Source organism: Oncorhynchus mykiss, chromosome 1, assembly GCF_013265735.2.
Source record: "Oncorhynchus mykiss isolate Arlee chromosome 1, USDA_OmykA_1.1, whole genome shotgun sequence".
NCBI classification, from domain to species: domain Eukaryota; kingdom Metazoa; phylum Chordata; class Actinopteri; order Salmoniformes; family Salmonidae; genus Oncorhynchus; species Oncorhynchus mykiss.
The window spans coordinates 39,529,745-39,548,932 of NC_048565.1; the positions used below are offsets into that span (position 1 = coordinate 39,529,745).

Here is a 19,188-nt window from a genome sequence, read left to right on the forward strand (position 1 = left end):
GTAGAGAGAAAAGCATTGGCTTACTGTTAGCCACAACACCAACAGCTGTGTCTAGCCAAAAAGTAAACTAAAAGCTAAGTTAGCCAACTAGCTAGCGTTTTATAAGAATGTGCACGTAAGGACAACCGCAGCATAGGATAGCAACCGTGTGGCTAGGCTAATTAATGCAGTGAAAGCACCTTCTGTTTACACTTTGTTTTGAGTTCACCTTCTAGGCAACTATGTTAACGTAGTTATGTGTTTCAGCACTGAAAGTCACCTGTGTGCTGTCCAATTGTCCCTAGCCTTTGGGACCATGGCTTATCCATTAAGGAGTGAAGTGGTCAGGCTGTATAAAGCATAACTTTGTCCCTTTCAATTTCTTCTTCGCGTGACCTTTTGTCTAAAGTATAACAGAACGTCCAGAAATCAAATGACCACTACTTTAAGATTAAGATAACTTTATTGGTAAATTGCACACAAGGTCCAATCATAATTTAACATCACCTTTTAACTGAACCCCTCGGAAAGACAAGCTCACATACAGACTGGGCGCCAGCTGTGTTGTGGGAGGTGGGGGCATGTGCCTTGCTCAAGGGTACATTGTCAGGCATTTTCGGTTGCTAGCTCACTTCCTGACAGATCTTCAGTCGGACCTCGGATTTCAACTGGCAACCTTCCGGTTGCTGGCTCACCTCTCACCGCTAGGCTACCTGCCCTAACGCACATTTTTTTGTTTTTAAATATACATTTCTACCCCCTTCAATGGGTAATTGTCACTGTTCTACTCCTCCAACAGCTCCTCTACTTTGGATGGGAGTATCCCAAAGGTGCTGGCTACTTTAGGGATAGACTGAAGTCTGCATTTTCGAATAACAAAGATGTGAAAGACCCAGAGATGATCAAACAAATGATAGCCCGAGGGTAGTTTGTCATCAAGGAGTTGGAAGCACTTTACTACCTGAGGAAGTACAGAGCCATGAAAAAGCGGTACTATGAACCTGAGGAATGACTGGCCACACTTGACACCACTGCCTTGAAATGTGACAATAACAAAGTTATGGTGCCCTCTATGAAGATGTTTTATTAAGAAGGGTCTAAGAAGCCACCTGACGAGTCCATCAAACACCAGAACGATTGAAGGCCATATTAAAGTTCAATAGAAGCCATGACAGTGCATTCAGTGTACAACAGTATATGCGGTTTAATATGCTTTCCTTGTTCCAAGCATACTTGAAACAGTATACTGGCTTTTGTAGTCTTGTATTTTCCTTTTTATACAATATTTTACACAGATCAACTTTGCCAAAACCCCTATAAAACCACCTCAAATATTTATTTGAAACTATGCTGGAAAAATATTTTGGGGATCTGAAAAAAACATTCAATGTGGAATGAGAATACTAAAACATAGCAGCGATCCTGAGTTGCATAATTCAAGTAGAATAACTTCATGTTGGTGGAAAATTGAGGTTTTAATAAAAAATAAAAACATTTGAACTCTTATCTGGTGATTGAACGTTATTGTAGGATGTCGATCTTCAGGGTATAAAATTAAACTTAAGTCTTAAAGTCTTGTAAACACCTTAACACATGAGAGGTTGTCGCGTTGTACGTCCGGTGAGGTCCAGGTCATGTTCCGTGGTCACTCGGGCTCAGTTACCACTGCACTCGGATATGTCAATTCGGCAGATAGGGCACGTGGAGTTTTCCTGCCAACAGCAAACAACCAGGTGTATTTTTTTCTAATAGATTTCATGTTATCTTATAGTTTACCATTTACCTTGTACAAACTCAAGGTTCAATAGTTAATTTAATGACATTTTAAATGGTGAGAACACCAACTGTTGTGTAACTGCATTGTAACACAGTGCTGTCTAAATAGGTTGTGTTGGGGCCTGCTTATATTGCACCACAGAAAAAGTGTGTACCTTTAACCAGCGGTCGATGCATTGCATATGGTAGTTATGGAGGCATGGGAGCATCCTCAGCAGTTCCCCCTCTGTATAGTCTGAGAAACAGATCTGACACCTGTACACAGAGGAAAACATTATCACTGGAGAACACTAAGAGAATACACTAGTAGTAGTGTTGTCACTAAACCAGAATTTTGACTTCGATACTGTCTCATAAAACCCATGAATGACATTTATGACAGCACAAGCTCACAGTTAGGTGAGGAAGAGATGTAACAGACGAAGGGGGACAGTATCTATAGACGTGACGGAGAGACGATTAAAGGTGCACTATGCAGATATCGTTCTGCCATTTCCTGGTTGCTAAAATTCAAATCATTCACCTAATTACAGTTTATATGACAAAGCAAACATAGTGTAGACAGTGTACCATCTAAACCGCTGTGAAATATACTGTATGTAATATATAGTGCCTTCGGAAAATATTCAGACCCCTTCACTTTTTGTTACGTTACAGCTTTATTCTAAAATGTATTAAATTGTTTTATTTCCTCATCAATCTACACACAAGGCCACAGGAAGGACAAAAAGATCAAGGACATAAACCACCCGAGCCACATCCTGTTCACCCCGCTATCATACAGAAGGTGAGGTCAGTGCATCAAAGCTGGGACTGAGAGACTGAAACAGCTTCTATCGCAAGGCCATCAGACTGTTAAATGGACATCACTAGCCGGCTACCACCCGGTTACTCAATCCTGCACCATATATAAAACATCGCTGGCCACTTTAAAAATGGAACACGAGTCACTTTAATAAATGTTTACACACTGCTTTACTCATCTTATATGTATACTGTATTTTATTCCACTGTATTTTAGTCAATGCCACGCCAACATCGTCCTAATATTATATCTGCACAGCTATTTTCAGGTCTCTACAGAGATGTTCAAACAGGTTCAAGTCCAGCTCTGGCTAGGCCACTCAAGGACATTCAGAGACTTGTCCCGAAGCCACTCCTGCGTTGTCTTGGCTGTGTGCTTGGGATCGTTGTCCTGTTGGAAGGTGAACCATTTTACCCCAGGCTGAGGTCCTGAGCAGGTTTTCATCAAGGATCTCTGTACTTTGATCTGTTCATCTTTCCCTCAATCCTGACTAGTCTCCTAGTCCCTGCCGCTGAAAAACATCCCCACAGCATGATGCTGCCACCATGCTTCACCGTAGTGATGATGCCAGGTTTCCTCCAGATGTGATGCTTGGCATTCAGGCGTTCCAAGCGGGATGACGCTCCAAGCAGGCTGTCATGTACCTTTTACTGAGGAGTGGCTTCCTTCTGGGAACTCTACCATAAAGGCCTGATTGGTGGAGTGCTGCAGAGATGGTTTTCCTTTTGAAAGGTTCTCCCATCTCCACAGAGGAACTCTGGAGCTCTGTCAGAGTGACCATCAGGTTCTTGGTCACCTCCTTGACCAAGGCCTTTCTCCTCTGATTGGCCAGGTGGCCAGCTCTTGGAAGAGTCTTGATGGTTCCAGACTTCTTCCATTTAAGAATGATGGAGGCCACTGTGACCTTCAACGCTGCATAAATGTTTTGGTACCCTTCCCCAGATCGGTGCCTCGACACAATCCTGCCTCGGAGCTCAACGGATAATTCCTTCGACCTCATGGCTTGGTTTTTGCTCTGACATGCCCTGTCAACTGTGGGACCTTATATAGACAGGTGTGCGTCTTTCCAAATCATGTCCAATCAATTGTTTTTCGCACAGGTGGACTCCAATCAAGTTGTAGAAAAATCAAGGATGATCAATGGAAATAAGATGCACCTGAGCTCAATTTAGAGTCTCATGGCAAAGGGTCTGAATACTAAGGTATGTTTATTTTTAATACATTTGCAAACATTTCTAAAAATAAATATGTTTTTGCTTTGTCATTATGGGGTATTGTGTGTAGATGATGAGGATTTATTTAATACATTTTAGAATTAGGCTGTAAAGTAACAATGTGGAAAAAGTAAAGGGGTCTGAATACTTTCCAAATGCACTGTTTTGCATGTGTTATTGCAGTGGCAGACATGCTTGTTTCTAGCGCCACGTGACCATAAAATGTCATTTGTATTCCTATTAACTTCCAGGTTAGTGAGAGCAGCTTTATCGCAATACTAAGTCATACCCGCCAACTTACTGCCTGCTTGAACGGCAATAACTCAGATAAACATGAAATTACCCTGGGAATCGATGCAGAGCTCAGATGCACAAAAGCAATATAACATTCAAAATGGGTGAATCTTTAATTTCTGTGCAGCATGAGTGGGGAGCTAACATGTTAAAGCCCAGACTTCCAGTGCTCTAGCAAAAAGTGGATCAGGCAAAAGGCATGAACTTTGCACTTTTTGTTTATGTAGTAATGAAAAAGTACCGAAGTACATAGTGCTACACTAATCTGAAGCGTGCTGATATTCTGAGCAAGTAAATTGATGTATTTTTAATTAGAACTGGTGAACTGCACTTCGTCATCTTTATTGGAAACTATGATGAGTTTAATCAATGTGTCACTGCTTTGGCTGGAACAATATCCTGTGCTCAGACAGCCCCATCTTACATTATGGAAAAGGTACTCGTTTGTGACTTACTGTGTCTTTCCTGCACTATGTGCTGGGTCGTAGGTTTTCGTAGGCAGCCTCTCAATCTCTCTTTCACTCAGGGTTTTCTTGGCCACAACAGCACCCTGGCCCTCCTCAAAGGCCAGTAGAGCCTGAGAGATCAAAACAGAGCATACACACATGAACCAAAACCCATATTATTAAGACAATGGGGTTACTAGGGATGCAAGAAATAAATCAATGCAAGAAAAATGCTGGAAAACCTATGTAAGCGTTTGACTGCAAAACAGAAGGTGTGATGCCTACATGGAGAGGACAGAAGCTTAGTTTGTTTCACAAATGGACCCAGGCAAGTTGTACCTCATAGTTGTCTCCCTGACTGTCATCAAAGAGGGAAGAGACCACATGACGGGGGTTTCTGCGACGAGGAGCGCGAGATCGGCCTCTTCCTCTGCGCCTTCCCATCAACTCTGAATGATTCAACACACACTTAACACACATACACACCACAGCAACAAAACCATTTTCAAACTAAGTAGTGCATCAAGCATACCAGTAAATTTCACACTACTGTGGTTGTTGTTCAGTAACATACCTTCCTCTAATCCCGCGACGAGAGGCGAAAAAGCTGCGTAGTTCACTGCTGAGGGCCAGGGCGACATCCAGTTCATCCCTAAATGAGGATCATACTGGAGGGGGACAGAACAATAATCAGACCAGTTCACACAGCAGCGCAATTCAAAATAATAACAGTGGAATCCCCATTCAGTGTCACATTGAGTGTATACGTGCTTTTGGACATAATACTCACCGGGTAGTTGTGGTGGGGTCTGTTGGGCGCCATGGCTTCCTGCTGTCTCCTTTGTTCCTGCTGCAGTTGCTCCTCTCGGTCAAACCGTTCCTAGAGAGAGAAAAAAATCCATCACACAGGCTAATCAGGAGACTGAAGGTTTTATGTGAAAGTCATTCATTCAGTTCCAATCCTGAATGTACTGATTAAGATTGAATTAGCCTGAAGTAGAAAACCCAACAGTGTGTTGTCGACCAGTGTTGACTTAAAGCAAGCTTGTTTTAAAAAGATAAGTGGTACCCTTTGAGTTATCCCTACCTGAAGACTGCGCGCAAATGCCTCATCTTCCTTCAACTGCACTGCGCGAACCACAGCCTCTACAATGACATCATCATCGTTGTCACTGATGACCACCTCGTCATATTTGGGCGACATTGCTTCGGCTGTTGAGATAAGAGTAGTCAGAGGGTCCAGAGACACACCAAGGATAAGCTTATGGTTCTGCTGTTGTCTGTGAATTCTGTTCGAGTCAGGTTGGTCAATGTGTAGTGAGTCACTTAAAAGTGACCTAGAATCTACTCTGCATTCAATTTTTAATTAGGTCTACATAGTCTATATCGGGCCTGTAACATTTCAAAGTAGCGTTCTGTCAAAGAGCTAAACTTCTTTTCGCCTTAGTATGTGTGTCATCTTCTTACCTGTAGAGAAAGGAACCTCCCAGCCAGCAACATGACTCTCTTTCTCTGTGCCTGGCAGGAATGACACAGAGTCTGTGGTGAGGTTTGTTGGGGCTCGGGCAAATGTGGAGGCGGACTTGGTAGAGGCTGCTCTTTTACAGGTCCTCTTCCGGCCTCTGTTGTAACTAGGGAGCCCAGGTTCCACTGTGGATTCTGCCACAGGAGTCTGAGACGATGTGTTTCTGCAAAATCCTTCCCCGGCTGTTACTTCCTGCGAGGCAGGGGGCGCACCAAGGGAGGATGAGGGTGGTGATGATGAATAAGAACATGGCATAGAGGAAGGGAGAGGAGGTTCCAGCCAGGTCACCAGAGAAGAGTCTGTTATGAGAGATGAAGCAGCAACAAAACCACTGGTTGCCCACGAGGTGCCCGGTTTGGCTTCACCTCTCATGCTGGTGGCTGGCATGGACAGCTTTTTGCGTTTTGACATCTGATGAGAGGTGGGGGTCATGATGAGCGATTTTTCCTCTCGACTGGGAGGTGGGCTGAGAGAAACCTGCAAAAAAAGGGCAAGGTCAGGCTGTGGCGACATTCAGCGACTCAACTTTACATTTCTGTTGCAAGACTTGAGATGTCACACTTGGATTTTATAGTAAATTGTTGCCTTCAGAATGTATTCAACTTACCGATCCAAAGTTTTCAAACCTATTGTACCGCCGCCTCCGTCTGAGGTACTGAGGGCTTCACAAGCAGAATGAGAACATTTTGAGGAATATAGCTCTACACATTAGTCTTGCTTTGTAAGGTACACTGACAGAAACAGGATCTTTATTGCACCGATGGTAGTAAGTGTTCCTAGTAAATACAGGACCGTAATATGCAAAGCAGCAGTGTACCTGGGCGTCTCAAGGATGACGACAGGGGGCTCGTTGAGGGTGCCAAATTCACTGAGATCACCAAAGAGCAGGTCTTGCTCATCCAGTAGGCATGCCTGATTCAGGGGTTCCGTGGTGTCTAGTTCCTCAAAGTCCTGAAGTGGACTGCTGGGCTCCAAGTTCTCCAGTGTTCTGTCCATGTCTACGAAGATGGAGCTACTAGCTTGTGTATGGTCCATACACTGTCAAAGCTGCAATGTGCAAACCAACACACATTCACACCATTTTATGTAGTAAATGACAAAGTTAGAGCAGTCTACTTTTTCAAAATCAAGCAGTCTTAATGAGGTTTGCTACTGTATATTTTTAATCCTAAATTACATAAGGTGCCCCTGGAGAAGTTACTAGCTGAGTAGTCCAGTTAATCACTTAATTGGTATATACAGCCTGAAACTAATGACTGCAAAATTGTGTAATTGTTCCTTACAGGCCAGAATATTGAAGAAAAAAAATGACATTTAAAAACTTACTCTACCGATTGTCTGTGCAGTTTGTACTTCAGCTGCTCAGATGAGACAAAATAGTCACAGGAAAGTATTGTTAGGTATATGGTTTGGTTCTGCACCTAGGTTAAAAAAAAAATGTATACTGGATATTTGGTTCCATCGTCAATCGCTATTGAACCAAGTAAGCCATGACAATTGAATATTCTGAATTAGGGGAGAGAGGAGAACAATCCACACCTTTTTGTTGGAATTGTTTTGGGAAGACAGAAAATTAAACAAAATTGAATTAAAATGAAAAAATGAAATTCACACAAAAAGGTGTTGATTGTTCTCCATCCCCCTGGTTTAGAATATACCATTTTCATGACCATTGCATGCTTGGTTCAATAGCTATCGAAGAGAGAAAAAAATAATGGTTCTCTAAAAAGTTGGGTAAACAATATTTTCCTTTGGATATCTTGTCTCAAATTTTAAGCAGCTGAAGGACAAACCACATAGACAACAGGTATAGTTCATTTAAATGTAATTTGAGTCAACATTCTGGCTTGTAAGGAACATTTACACAATTTTGCAGGCATTAGCTTCAAGCTACATTTCCTTTAGAAAGTATTTACACCCTCTACTTTTTCCACATTTTATTTTTTGAGATTTTATTTTTGAGATTTTATAAACAATACAAAACATACACACGACTACATCCTAGAAAACATCACACCTGCCCAGACCCACTAGCCCCCATCCATATCTCCATATCAATTTCTACCACATGGCCTGAAACCGCACGGTTGTATGTCTCCATCGCCAAGATAATAAAGCTTTTGATCTTTCCATTGCGTGAACGACGGAGGGTTGGCTGATTTCCAGTTTGAGAATACTTTAAAAAATATATATATATATAATTGATGAGAAGAGTATAGTTCAACCCGTCGGGTAACTCACTGCAACCTCCTATGTCATGCCTTAAAATATACAAACAGACACATTAAAAACAAACTTATATTGTAAAAAAAAAAATGTTTTACATTCCCAGAAGGCATGAATTATTACTTAAAGGCTAAATTTTAAATAGATTAAATTGAGATTATGTCACTGGCCTAGACACACAATAACCCATAATGTCAAAGTGGAATTATGTTTTTAGAAACGGTACCAAAATTATTATTTTTTTAAATGAAAAGCTGAAATGGCTTGAGTCTAAGTATTCAACACCTTTGTTATGGCAAGCCTAAATAAGTTTGAGTAAACATTTGCTTAACAAGTCACATAAGATGCAATGATAGTGTTAAAAACCTCTACAGGATTGGTGTCCTCCCCCGCGGGACGGTTGAGCTAACGTGCACTAATGTGATTAGCATGACTTAAGTGACAAGAACATTTCCCAGGACATAGACATGTCTTATATGGGCAGAAAGCTTAAATTCTTGTTAATCTAACTGCACTGTACAATTTAGAGTAGTTATTACAGTGAAAGATTACCATGCTATTGTTTGAGGAGAGTGCACAGTTATGTCCTTGTATCTATAAAACAATTAGGCACATTTGGGCAGACTTGATACAACATTTTGAACAGTAATGCAATGGTTCATTGGAGCAGTCTAAAAACTTTGCACATACACTGCTGCCATCTAGTGGCCAAAATCTAAATTGTGCCAAGATTCCTAAGTCATATCACATGGCCTTTCTCTTGCATTTCAAAGATGAAAAAAATAAAACGCATGTTTTTTCTTTGAATTATCTTTTACCCGATATAATGTGTTATTCTCCTACATTCATTTCACATTTCCAAACACTTCAAAGTGTTTCCTTTCAAATGGTATCAAGAATATGCATATCCTTGCTAGCTTTGGGTATGTCATTTTAGGCGAAAATTGAAAAAGGGTCCGGTCCTTAAGAAGTTTTTAACAATAAGAACTATATATATATATATATTATATACACACACACAGTTGAAGTCGTAAGTTTACATACACTTAGGTTGGAGTCATTAAAACTCTTTCAACCACTTCACAAATTTCTTCACAAAATATAGTTTTGGCAAGTCGGTTAGGACATCTACTTTGTGCATGACACAAGTCATTGTTTACAGACAGATTATTTCAATTATAATTCACAGTATCACAATTCCAGTGGGTCAGAAGTTTACATACACCAAGTTGACTGCCTTTAAACAGCTTGGAAATTTCCAGAAAATGGTGTCATGGCTTTAGAAGCGTCTGATAGGCTAATTGACATCATTTGAGTCAATTGGAGGTGTACCTGTGGATGTATTTCAAGGCATACCTTCAAACTCAGTGCCTCTTTGCTTGACATCATGGGAAAAGCAAAAGAAATCAGCCAAGACCTGAGAAAAACATTGTAGACCTCCACAAGTCTGTTTCATCCCTGGGAGAAATTTCCAAACACCTGAAGGTACCACGTTCACCTGTACAAACAATAGTACGCAAGTATAAACACCATGGGACCACGCAGCTGTCAGACCGCTCAGGAAAAATGTGTTCTGTCTCCTAGAGATGAACATACTTTGGTGCGAAAAGTGCAAATCAATCCCAGAACAGCAGCAAAGGACCTTGTGAAGATGCTGGAAGAAACAGGTACAAAAGTATCTATATCCACAGTAAAACAAGTCCAATATCGACATAACCTGAAAGGCCTCTCAGCAAGGAAGAAGCCACTGCTCCAAAACCACCATAAAAAAGCCAGACTACGGTTTGCAACTGCATGGGGACAAAGATCATACTTTTTGGAGAAATGTCCTCTGGTCTGATGAAACAAAAATAACTGTTGGTCATAATGACCATCGTTATGTTTGGAGGAATAAGGGGGAGGCCTGCAAGCCGAAGAACACCAGCCCAACCGTGAAGCACAGGGGTGGCAGAATCATGTTGTGGGGGTCTTTGCTGCAGGAGGGACTGGTGCACTTCACAAAATAGATTACACCATTAGGTCGGAAAAGTATATGCATATATTGAAGCAACATCTCAAGACATTAGTCAGGAAGTTAAAGCTTGGTCACAAATGGGTCTTCCAAATGGACAATGACACCAAGCATACTTCCAAAGTTGTGGCAAAATGGCTTAAGGACAACAGAGTCAAGGTATTGGAGTGGCTATCACAAAGCCCTGACGTCAATCCTATAGAACATTTGTGGGCAGAACTGAAAAAGTGTGTACGAGCAAGGAGGCCTACAAACCTTACTTGGTTACACCAGCTCTGTAAGGAGGCATGGGCCAAAATTCACCCAACTTATTGGGGGAAGCTTGTGGAAGGCTACCCGAAACGTTTGACCCAAGTTAAAAAATTTAAAGACAATGCTACCAAATACTAATTGAGTGTATGTAATCTTCTGACCTGGGAATGTGATGAAAGAAATAAAAGCTGAAATAAATCCCTTTCTCTAATATTATACTGACATTTTCACATTCTTAAAATAAAGTGGTGATCGTAACGACCTAAGACAGGGAATTTTTACTAGGATTAAATGTCAGGAATTGTGAAAAACGATGAATTTGGCTAAAGTGTATGTAAATTTCCGATTTCAACTGTGTGTGTGTATGTATACACATACACACATATAGTATGGGAAAACTGATTCCTCATGAAACCCAGACAACAACAAAAATACCATGATTTTTGGAGGAAGGATTGTTGACATTTGAATCTAAAAGCATAATTGAGAAATAATGAATCTAAGTTGACATACTTATGACATTTTGGCCTTCCTACAGCCACCTTTAAGACTCCATAATGTTTCATCTGTAGATGCTTTACCACTTGCTCTGTAATATGAGTAGTATTTTTATTTCAATAAAAATTTAAATAAATGAATATTGAAAAATTTTAACAAAAAAAATGTTGGATTTGGCTATTTTTGTTTTATACATTTTTGAATATGATATACTCTACAAGCATATTCAAGTCCTAGAGTGGATCTATGCTAGATTTAAAGTTATGGCCCAATTTGTGGAGAGAAAATGGAATCTAGGCAATGTAACCAATCACAGCCTTCCTTTTACTTGTATCACTGCACATCCTGCAAATGGGTTACCACATTCATTGTTGGTAATGCTGACAAATTGGATCATAACTCTAAAAGTAGCAGACAGCCAACTCTGGAACATTGATATGTCCATTTAATATATTATGTTCAACAATACATTGAAACATTTGCCAAATCAAATTGTGTGTTTTCAATATTCATGTTTTATATTCTTCAATATTCATAAATGAACGTAAAAAAAGTTACTGAAATCTAAATACTACACATTACAGAGCAAGCGGTAAAGCTTCATATGACACCAATGTTTGCTGTGTAGCACCTACAGATTAAACAATATGATGTGTTAAAGGAGGCCTGGGTAAGGCCAAAATGGAATAAATATGCCAACTTTGAGAAATTATGCTTTCAGATAAAAATGTTAAATATACACTTCCTTCAGAAAGTATTCACACCCCTCGACTTTTTCCACATTTTGTTGTTACAGCCTGAATTAAAAAAGTATTAAATCAAGATTTTTTGTTGTCACTGGCCTACTCCAGAATGTCAAAGTGGATTATGATTTTCTCTCTATTTTTTACAAATTAATTAAAAATGAAAAGCTGAAATGTCTTCAGTCAATAAGTATCCCCTTTGTTAGGGCAAGCCTAAATAAGTTAATGAGTAAAAATGTCCTTAACAAATGACATAAGTTGCATGGACACACTGTGCACAGATCATTGTATGTGTGGGGTACAGAGATGAGGTAGTCATTCAAAAATCATTAATTTAATGACTTAATTTAATGACTACCTCATCTCTGTACCCCACACATGTAAGATCCCTCAATCGAGCAGTGAATTTCAAACACAAAGACGGTTTTGTGATGGTTTTGAAATGCCTCGCAAAGGGCACCTATTGGTAGATGGGTAAAAAAAAAGCAGACATTGAATATCCCTTTGAGCATGGTGAAGTTAATTATAGATCAATATTGTAGTTATTCTACAATACTAACCTAAATGACAATGTTAAAAGGAAGCCTGTACAGAAAAACATGTATCCTGTTTGCAATAAGGCACTAAAGTAAAACTGAAAAAATGTGGCAAAGAAATGAACTTTATGTCCTGAATACAAAGTGTTACGTTTTGGGCAAATCCACCACAACACATCACGGAGTACCACCCTTCATATTTTCCAGCATGGTGGTGGCTTCATCATGTTATGTATCAGTCTGCATTCCAACAGACGCTGGGAGACAAATCCACCTTTCAGCAGGACAATAACCTAAAAACACAAGGCCAAATATACACTGGAGTTGCTTAGAAAAGGTGTGCAAAGCTTAGACTTAGCCAGAAAAATTCACAGCTGTAAACACTGCCAAAGGTGATTCTAACATGTATTGACTAAGGGGGTTGAATACTTATCGAATTAAGCTATATTAGTGTTTTTATTTTATTTTTTATATACAAATGCCAGAATTTTTCTTCCACTTTGACATTGCAGAGTACTTTGTGTAGAACATTGGACAAAAACATGACATTTAAATATATTTTAATCCCACCTTGTAACACATTTTGAGAAACTCTAGGGGCGTGAATACTTTAAAGTCACCGTACTGTATATACCAATTAATTGTGTATTACAGCCTGATTAAATCAGATTACTAGCTAGGCAGCTAGATTAAAAGATAACTAGGTTAGATAACTACCTGTATTTGACCAAGGAATTAGAATAGTTCTATAGGATCCCCATTTATTTGACTCTGAAATTACTATTTTGACGGCATAAGGATATGACTCATTCGCTTCATGATTGAAATATTGTGGGAACGTAACGTCTTAACGTTACATAAACATATCAATGAGTGTACCTAGCTAGATATTCCCTATGAGTTGTGAACCTGTAAACATTAGCTCATTTACTGGCAAATATGTACTGCACTCTGTTGGTATGCGTTGGCTAGCTAACTGTGCCTGTGGCTACCCGGTGGTATGCTAGCTAACTGTGCCTGTGGCTACCCGGTGGTATGCTAGCTAACGACTGTTGACTGATCTAATATAAATACAACAAAACTAATACCTTCACATAGATCACACCTGACTTCGTGATTACGATTCAATTGGTCCTTGTTCTCGAGAGCCCTCTTGTTAATCCATCTCACAAAATACAACGACTAAACATTCCAGCCAGCTAGTTAACCAGCTACTAATTTCCTTTCTCTTCCAGCGCCAAAACCACAACATTCTGTTTTATTTCCGTTTGTGACGTGTCATGTTCTGTGTTCACTTCCGACATCACTTCATAAAAAAGTAACCATCAGAAGTGGTTTTGAAGAGACCATAATATCAAAGATAATGACAACTCTGTGGTAATATGAAAACTGTGGTTAAATTCTCCCGTACTTAATATGTCAATTCAAATACCAGTAACCGCCATCACTTGCAAATACGATGTTCATTTATTTAATTAATAATTGTGTATTTACATTATCACTAACGCCATTATCAAGGTACATCAATTAATATTAAAAATCAATTAACCCAACTTATCAGGACCAATACTGAGTATTGGAATAATGAGCACACAAGAAAAAAAACAGACAACCACATATCCATAACTTTATATGTTATATATATACATACATACACACACACACTATACACTCAAAAACGAGTCCACCTAGCTAGATATACTAGGAATAGAAAAGGGGAATTGATAAGAACTAAATGGAAGCTAATGTAAAACTTCAGACTCAGGGACAGCAATAAAAAAGTCCATCTTTAGGATGTCCCCTGCAACAAGGCAAACCACTCAGTTAAGGGCCTGGTTTCCTGATAGCCATGGAACTTGGTTTAAGAGTGTTTTAATGATGCCTCATTCTTACAACGGCCAAAGATGTAACGTCCGTTTCTCAAAACAACATGCAGAATGAACATTCACTAAACGCGTTGTTAGACCATGTGTTGACACTGATAGGATCGAAACAAAAGCAGCGCTCCTCTCAAATCAACTTTCTCCTTTCAAATTATATTCCAAAATCCTGATGATGCATCAGCTCCTAGAAAGATATTACCACCTATGGTTGGCTGCAAATATTGAGGCAACTTATAATGCTTACCCAATAATGCACAAAATCACATTGAGCACATCATTGCGCACATGTTGTTACACATCAAAATATATTGAGGCAAAAATTACAGATACAGACAATAATTGGCAAAATAGAATTAAATTGATTGAACATGACATTGATTTCAATTAGGTTGAAATATATAGACCCATGTAGCCTATTTATCTTTTAATGCAGTTATCTCGGTTTTAATTTGAAGCATATTTTTATCCTTCACTTACTTGCTTGTCATAATTGCAAAGACTTTAGCAACTTTGTATTTGTAGTCAACTTTGTTCTGAAGTTATCGGCAGTCATAATCAGAGAGATGAACATCTTGATTCTATGTTTAGCAGAGATCTTCTGTAAATAAAGTGACACAGAAGGTCAAAAACATAACGATGCACTTAACTGTTCTACGAGTGGTGAGGCAGTCGGTAAATAATGAGCGTGTTCAAGTGCAACTTTAGTAACGATGGTTTTGGGAAACAGCTCAGAGATTTAACAATGCTCCTACGAAGATTATAACAATGAATTTAGCATAAATATGCGGCGGGAAGTCACATTTATTTGCATGGTGTTAGGCTGAGGTTACTGTCCACTCTTGAGAGACTCCACCAGCCTAAGGAATAAGCAGAAACAGAAAAATTATTCAGTTTTGTTGTTGTATATTGAATGACTCCTCAGCTTGTCACTCATATTCTTTGTTCCTAATGCAAACCATGTTATTAATTTAATGATAATTTAAAACTGTCATCATCTTAACAGCTGAAAGACACACACACACACACACACACACACACACACACACACACACACACACATAAAAACTGCCTTATCCTTAACTAAACAGCCTCATTAATTTGGTTCCAATTCCATTACCATTCCATGGCCTCATCCAACCCTGTTCCCTTGGTGGCGGAGGTCTTGAAGATCTGCCACTTTCTGTCTTTGAGTGCTGGCAGGCCCAGGGAATTGGCGACCTCAGTGGGAGTCATGGCCTGCTCCATGTCTTGCTTGTTGGCAAACACCACCAGTATAGCCTTCTTCAGCTCCTCCTCCTGCAGAGAGAATGCAGACAGAGCCCTCTATATCTGGAAACCTAGTCTGTGACTGCACATGCTGTTTAGCTCACAATTCCATCAAAATATAGCAAGTACATGGATAAAAAGAGCTAATGAGAGCCATGGGACCAGTAAACATATTCAACTATGGAAGGCTTTTATACAAGCTACTAAAGCCACATTACTCATACCTCAAGCATAGCCACCAGTTCAGACTTGGATATTCCCATCCTGTCCCTGTCACTGCTGTCCACTACATAGATAACAGCATCAGTGTTAGAGTAGTAGCAGCGCCAGTAAGGCCTGAAACAGAGAGAGATGCAAGAAGAACATTTGGGTAACCAATACATTTGTTGGTTGACTCTTGACAAACTGACTGCTGATGGTTGCAATATTCAGATATGTGTGAGACATATGCTACAATAAATAAGTTGAAGTCAGGAATGTCTCAATACCTAATACTGGTCTGCCCTCCAAGATCCCACACCTGGAACTTCAGATTCTTGTATGTCACCGTTTCCACGTTGAAACCAATGGCTGAAAAAGAAGAGAATGGTAAGTCAACTAATTTCTAGTATTGTAAGTTAATCGTAACTGTTTGCATGTCATTCTCTGCATGAGCCATTCCGATGACCAATTTATCTGTTGCAAGACATACCATCGTATGGGCATGCAGGAGTTAGGCCATCAGTGTGAGTGTTCCTCAGCACTGAGAATAAGTTATTTTCACTCACTGGGAATAGTGGTGACGACCTCCCCAACTTGAAGTCTGTAAAGGATTGTGGTTTTCCCAGCTCCATCCAACCCCAGGATCAGTATCCTCATTTCCCTGGTGCCAAACAGGCCAGAAAAAAGACTGGAGAAGAACCCACCTAGATTTAACAAGGCAGGAGGGATAAAGAAGATTAAAGTGGTAATACTTTACTCATAACATTTGTCAAACTATACAGATAACTTCAAAGGACAAACATTAATGTCAACTGTCAGGTCTGCTAAATGCATCACATTGTGAAAGGAATTCTACTAAAGACATAAAAGCACGGTCTGGTACGCATTCACTTTCACGTGTCAGAAAGTTATTATTTTCTTGAATATGTAATATGAGATGCCTGCAGAGCAGGCAGATAGCTGGGTGTTTCCCATTGATATTTTAAGTAGAAATTGTACACCATTATCGGCGTGCCATTTAATATAGACCACATGGAAAATTCTCTAAATCATTTTATATGAATAAAGACTTGCTAAAGTGGCAAGAATCTGCCTTTTAACATTCCCCTCGTCATGTTTTTCAGACTCCTAGGAAGATCACGTAACCCCAGCCTTTCACCATCATTGCAAAGCCCTAGTTATGTTGTTGCCATTTTCTTTTGTGGTGGAAAACAGAGCCCGTCGAGCATCACGTTAACCCTGTTGTCCATATACAGATTGGCAAAAAATGTTAACAGTTTCAATTTGTGTGAAGCTTGCATTCAATTGCCCCTCCATGTTGCACACAAGCTTACATGAAAACCTCAACCCTGTTGTGGTCAACCCTGTTACTTCAAAGGCACTTTTAGATTATAATTTTTTTTTACATTTGCAAGTAAAAGAAAAAAGACCAAATGCCAATAAAGTGCCTTTAAAGTAAAAGGGTTGAGGTTTTCATCTTAAATCACACATAAATCCCCTCCTGACAGGGGGAATATACCGTGTTGTGTGCAACAGGGAGGGGCAATTGAATGCAAGCTTCAGCAGATTGAAATTGTTAAAACATTTCTATTCAATCTATCTATGGGCAAGAGGGTTAACGTGTTGCTCGACTGCTCAGTTTTTCACCCAAAAAACAAACAGAATATGGCAACAAAATAACTAGGGCTTTGCAACGATGGTTAAATTTTAGGAAAGGTTGGGGTTAAGTGGGTTCAAATATTCCTATAAATCTGAAAAACATGAAAACATTTTTCCCATCTTAAAACCCTTGAAATGGGAAAACATGTTTTTTTTATGAAGTTGAAAATGTGCTCTTTATGACAGAATGTTAGGTGAAATTAATAGTTTTCTTGGACACTACCCAAAATGTACTCTACTAGTGGAACGACCCAGCTAGTAGAGCAACATATCGTCATCTGTATTTTAGACATTGACTGGATAGCAAACGTTCGTCTGGCATACCTCAAAGAATAACCAAATAATCATAATTTATTCATAGGAAATCGTACATTTACCATAACAGCCTACCTAGCTAGCTAATGCTAACACTAAGGCATACAACCAAATATTAAGATAAAACGTTGGCAGATGATGGTCAGACATTAATCAGTGGCTAAACATTGATTTTATGTAAAATTTTTGTCGATAACTCTAAAAGCAAACTGTAAAGTAGCAACGAATCTTACCCATTTTTGACTAATAACAGTCCCTGCTATCAATCAGTATGCAAAGCTTTTTGTAGGAAAATATTTATTGTACATTGAGTGGCGTCTCTTCTTCTTTCTTTTGGGTTTGTTTACATTGACAGCGCCGTTATCAGGACATTATCGCCACCTATTTTCAGGGATGTACTGGTGATTTGATGGTCTACTCTTTTACATTACAATCATACATTATACGGTACAGTCCCAACATTGAAAATATTAAAACGTACACATTAATGTTCGGAGAAAATAACTTGTAGCACAAATCGAAGACCACACCGGCAGAGTGGATCAAAGTTTTGATATGGCTGCCTGCATTGACACATCGTGAAATACTCCTGTCTGTATTAAAAGAAACTGCTACTCATAATAGTTTCAATAAAAAACATGACATTTTATTATTTAGTGCAAATTGTTTTATAGTCACATAGAATATTGAGTACAATCACACTTCCAAAAGCAGATAAATATACAGGTTAATCTACAATAGCAGATTAATTGGCTAACAAATATACCAATAAGCAACATGTTAATGAATAAATACACCATACAATATACAAACAAAAGCTTTAAAAACCTATCTCTGGCTTTCATTTCCAGTGTCTAACTGTCAGTGGACAAATACTTAAGAACTACTTAAGTAGTTTGAGGTATCTGTACTTTACTATTTATATTTTTGACAACTCTTACTTTACAAAAATCCTAAAGAAAATAATGTACTTTTAACTCCATACATTTTCCCTGACACCCAAAAACACTTGTTACATTTTGAATGCTTAGCAGGACAGTAAAATTGTCTAATTTACACTTATCAAGAGAACATCCCTGGTCATCTCTACTGCCTCTGATCTAGCGGACTCACTAAATACATGCTTTGTTTGTAAATTATGTCTGTGTTGGAGTGGCTATCTGTAAATAAATAAAAATAAAATGGTGCTGTCTGTTTTGCTTAATATAAGGAATGTGAAATGATTTATAGTTTTACTTTTGATACTTAAGAATATTTAGCATTTTGATTTACTTTTTATACTAAGTATATCTAACACCAAATACTTTTAGACTTTCACTCAAGTAGGATTTCACTGGGTGACTTTCACTTTTACTTTAGTCATTTTCTATTTAGGTTTCTTTACTTTTACTCAAGTATGACAATTGGGTACTTTTTTCACTACTGACCACATGCTAGAAGTTGCAATGGACTATCTACAGTGCCTTGAAAAAGTATTCATCCCCTTGGCATTTTTCCTATTTTGTTTCATTACAACCTGTAATTAAAAAAAAAAAAATATATATATATATATATATATA

At 38.9% G+C, this 19,188-nt stretch overlaps 2 protein-coding genes across 4 annotated transcripts; both read right to left on the reverse strand.

The window, feature by feature from the left end:
- Nucleotides 1–423: 423 nt before the first annotated feature.
- si:ch211-59o9.10 (uncharacterized protein LOC561841 homolog) lies at nucleotides 424–13,567 on the reverse strand. Of its 3 annotated transcripts, none has more exons than XM_021600928.2 (11): nucleotides 13,394–13,566; nucleotides 6,857–7,086; nucleotides 6,647–6,701; nucleotides 5,982–6,516; nucleotides 5,602–5,726; nucleotides 5,305–5,394; nucleotides 5,089–5,182; nucleotides 4,854–4,963; nucleotides 4,524–4,645; nucleotides 1,911–2,010; nucleotides 424–1,691 (listed from the first exon to the last, which is right to left on the reverse strand). In XM_021600928.2, exons 2-11 carry the CDS (start codon nucleotides 7,072–7,074, stop codon nucleotides 1,635–1,637), a joined length of 1,506 nt encoding a protein of 501 aa, XP_021456603.2. In that variant the 5' UTR covers nucleotides 7,075–7,086; nucleotides 13,394–13,566; the 3' UTR covers nucleotides 424–1,634. The 3 variants fall into 3 exon arrangements, with proteins under 3 accessions (XP_021456603.2, XP_021456613.2, XP_021456620.2); XM_021600938.2 differs by having other exon boundaries at nucleotides 13,411–13,563; XM_021600945.2 differs by lacking the exons at nucleotides 424–1,691; nucleotides 1,911–2,010 and having other exon boundaries at nucleotides 4,563–4,645; nucleotides 4,854–4,982; nucleotides 13,394–13,567.
- Nucleotides 13,568–13,749: 182 nt separating this feature from the next.
- LOC110522511 (ADP-ribosylation factor-like protein 1) lies at nucleotides 13,750–17,995 on the reverse strand. Its single transcript, XM_021600958.2, has 6 exons — nucleotides 17,863–17,995; nucleotides 16,222–16,359; nucleotides 15,943–16,024; nucleotides 15,679–15,790; nucleotides 15,306–15,484; nucleotides 13,750–15,045 (listed from the first exon to the last, which is right to left on the reverse strand). Exons 1-6 carry the CDS (start codon nucleotides 17,864–17,866, stop codon nucleotides 15,015–15,017), a joined length of 546 nt encoding a protein of 181 aa, XP_021456633.1. The 5' UTR covers nucleotides 17,867–17,995; the 3' UTR covers nucleotides 13,750–15,014.
- Between the last annotated feature and the right edge of the window lie 1,193 nt (nucleotides 17,996–19,188).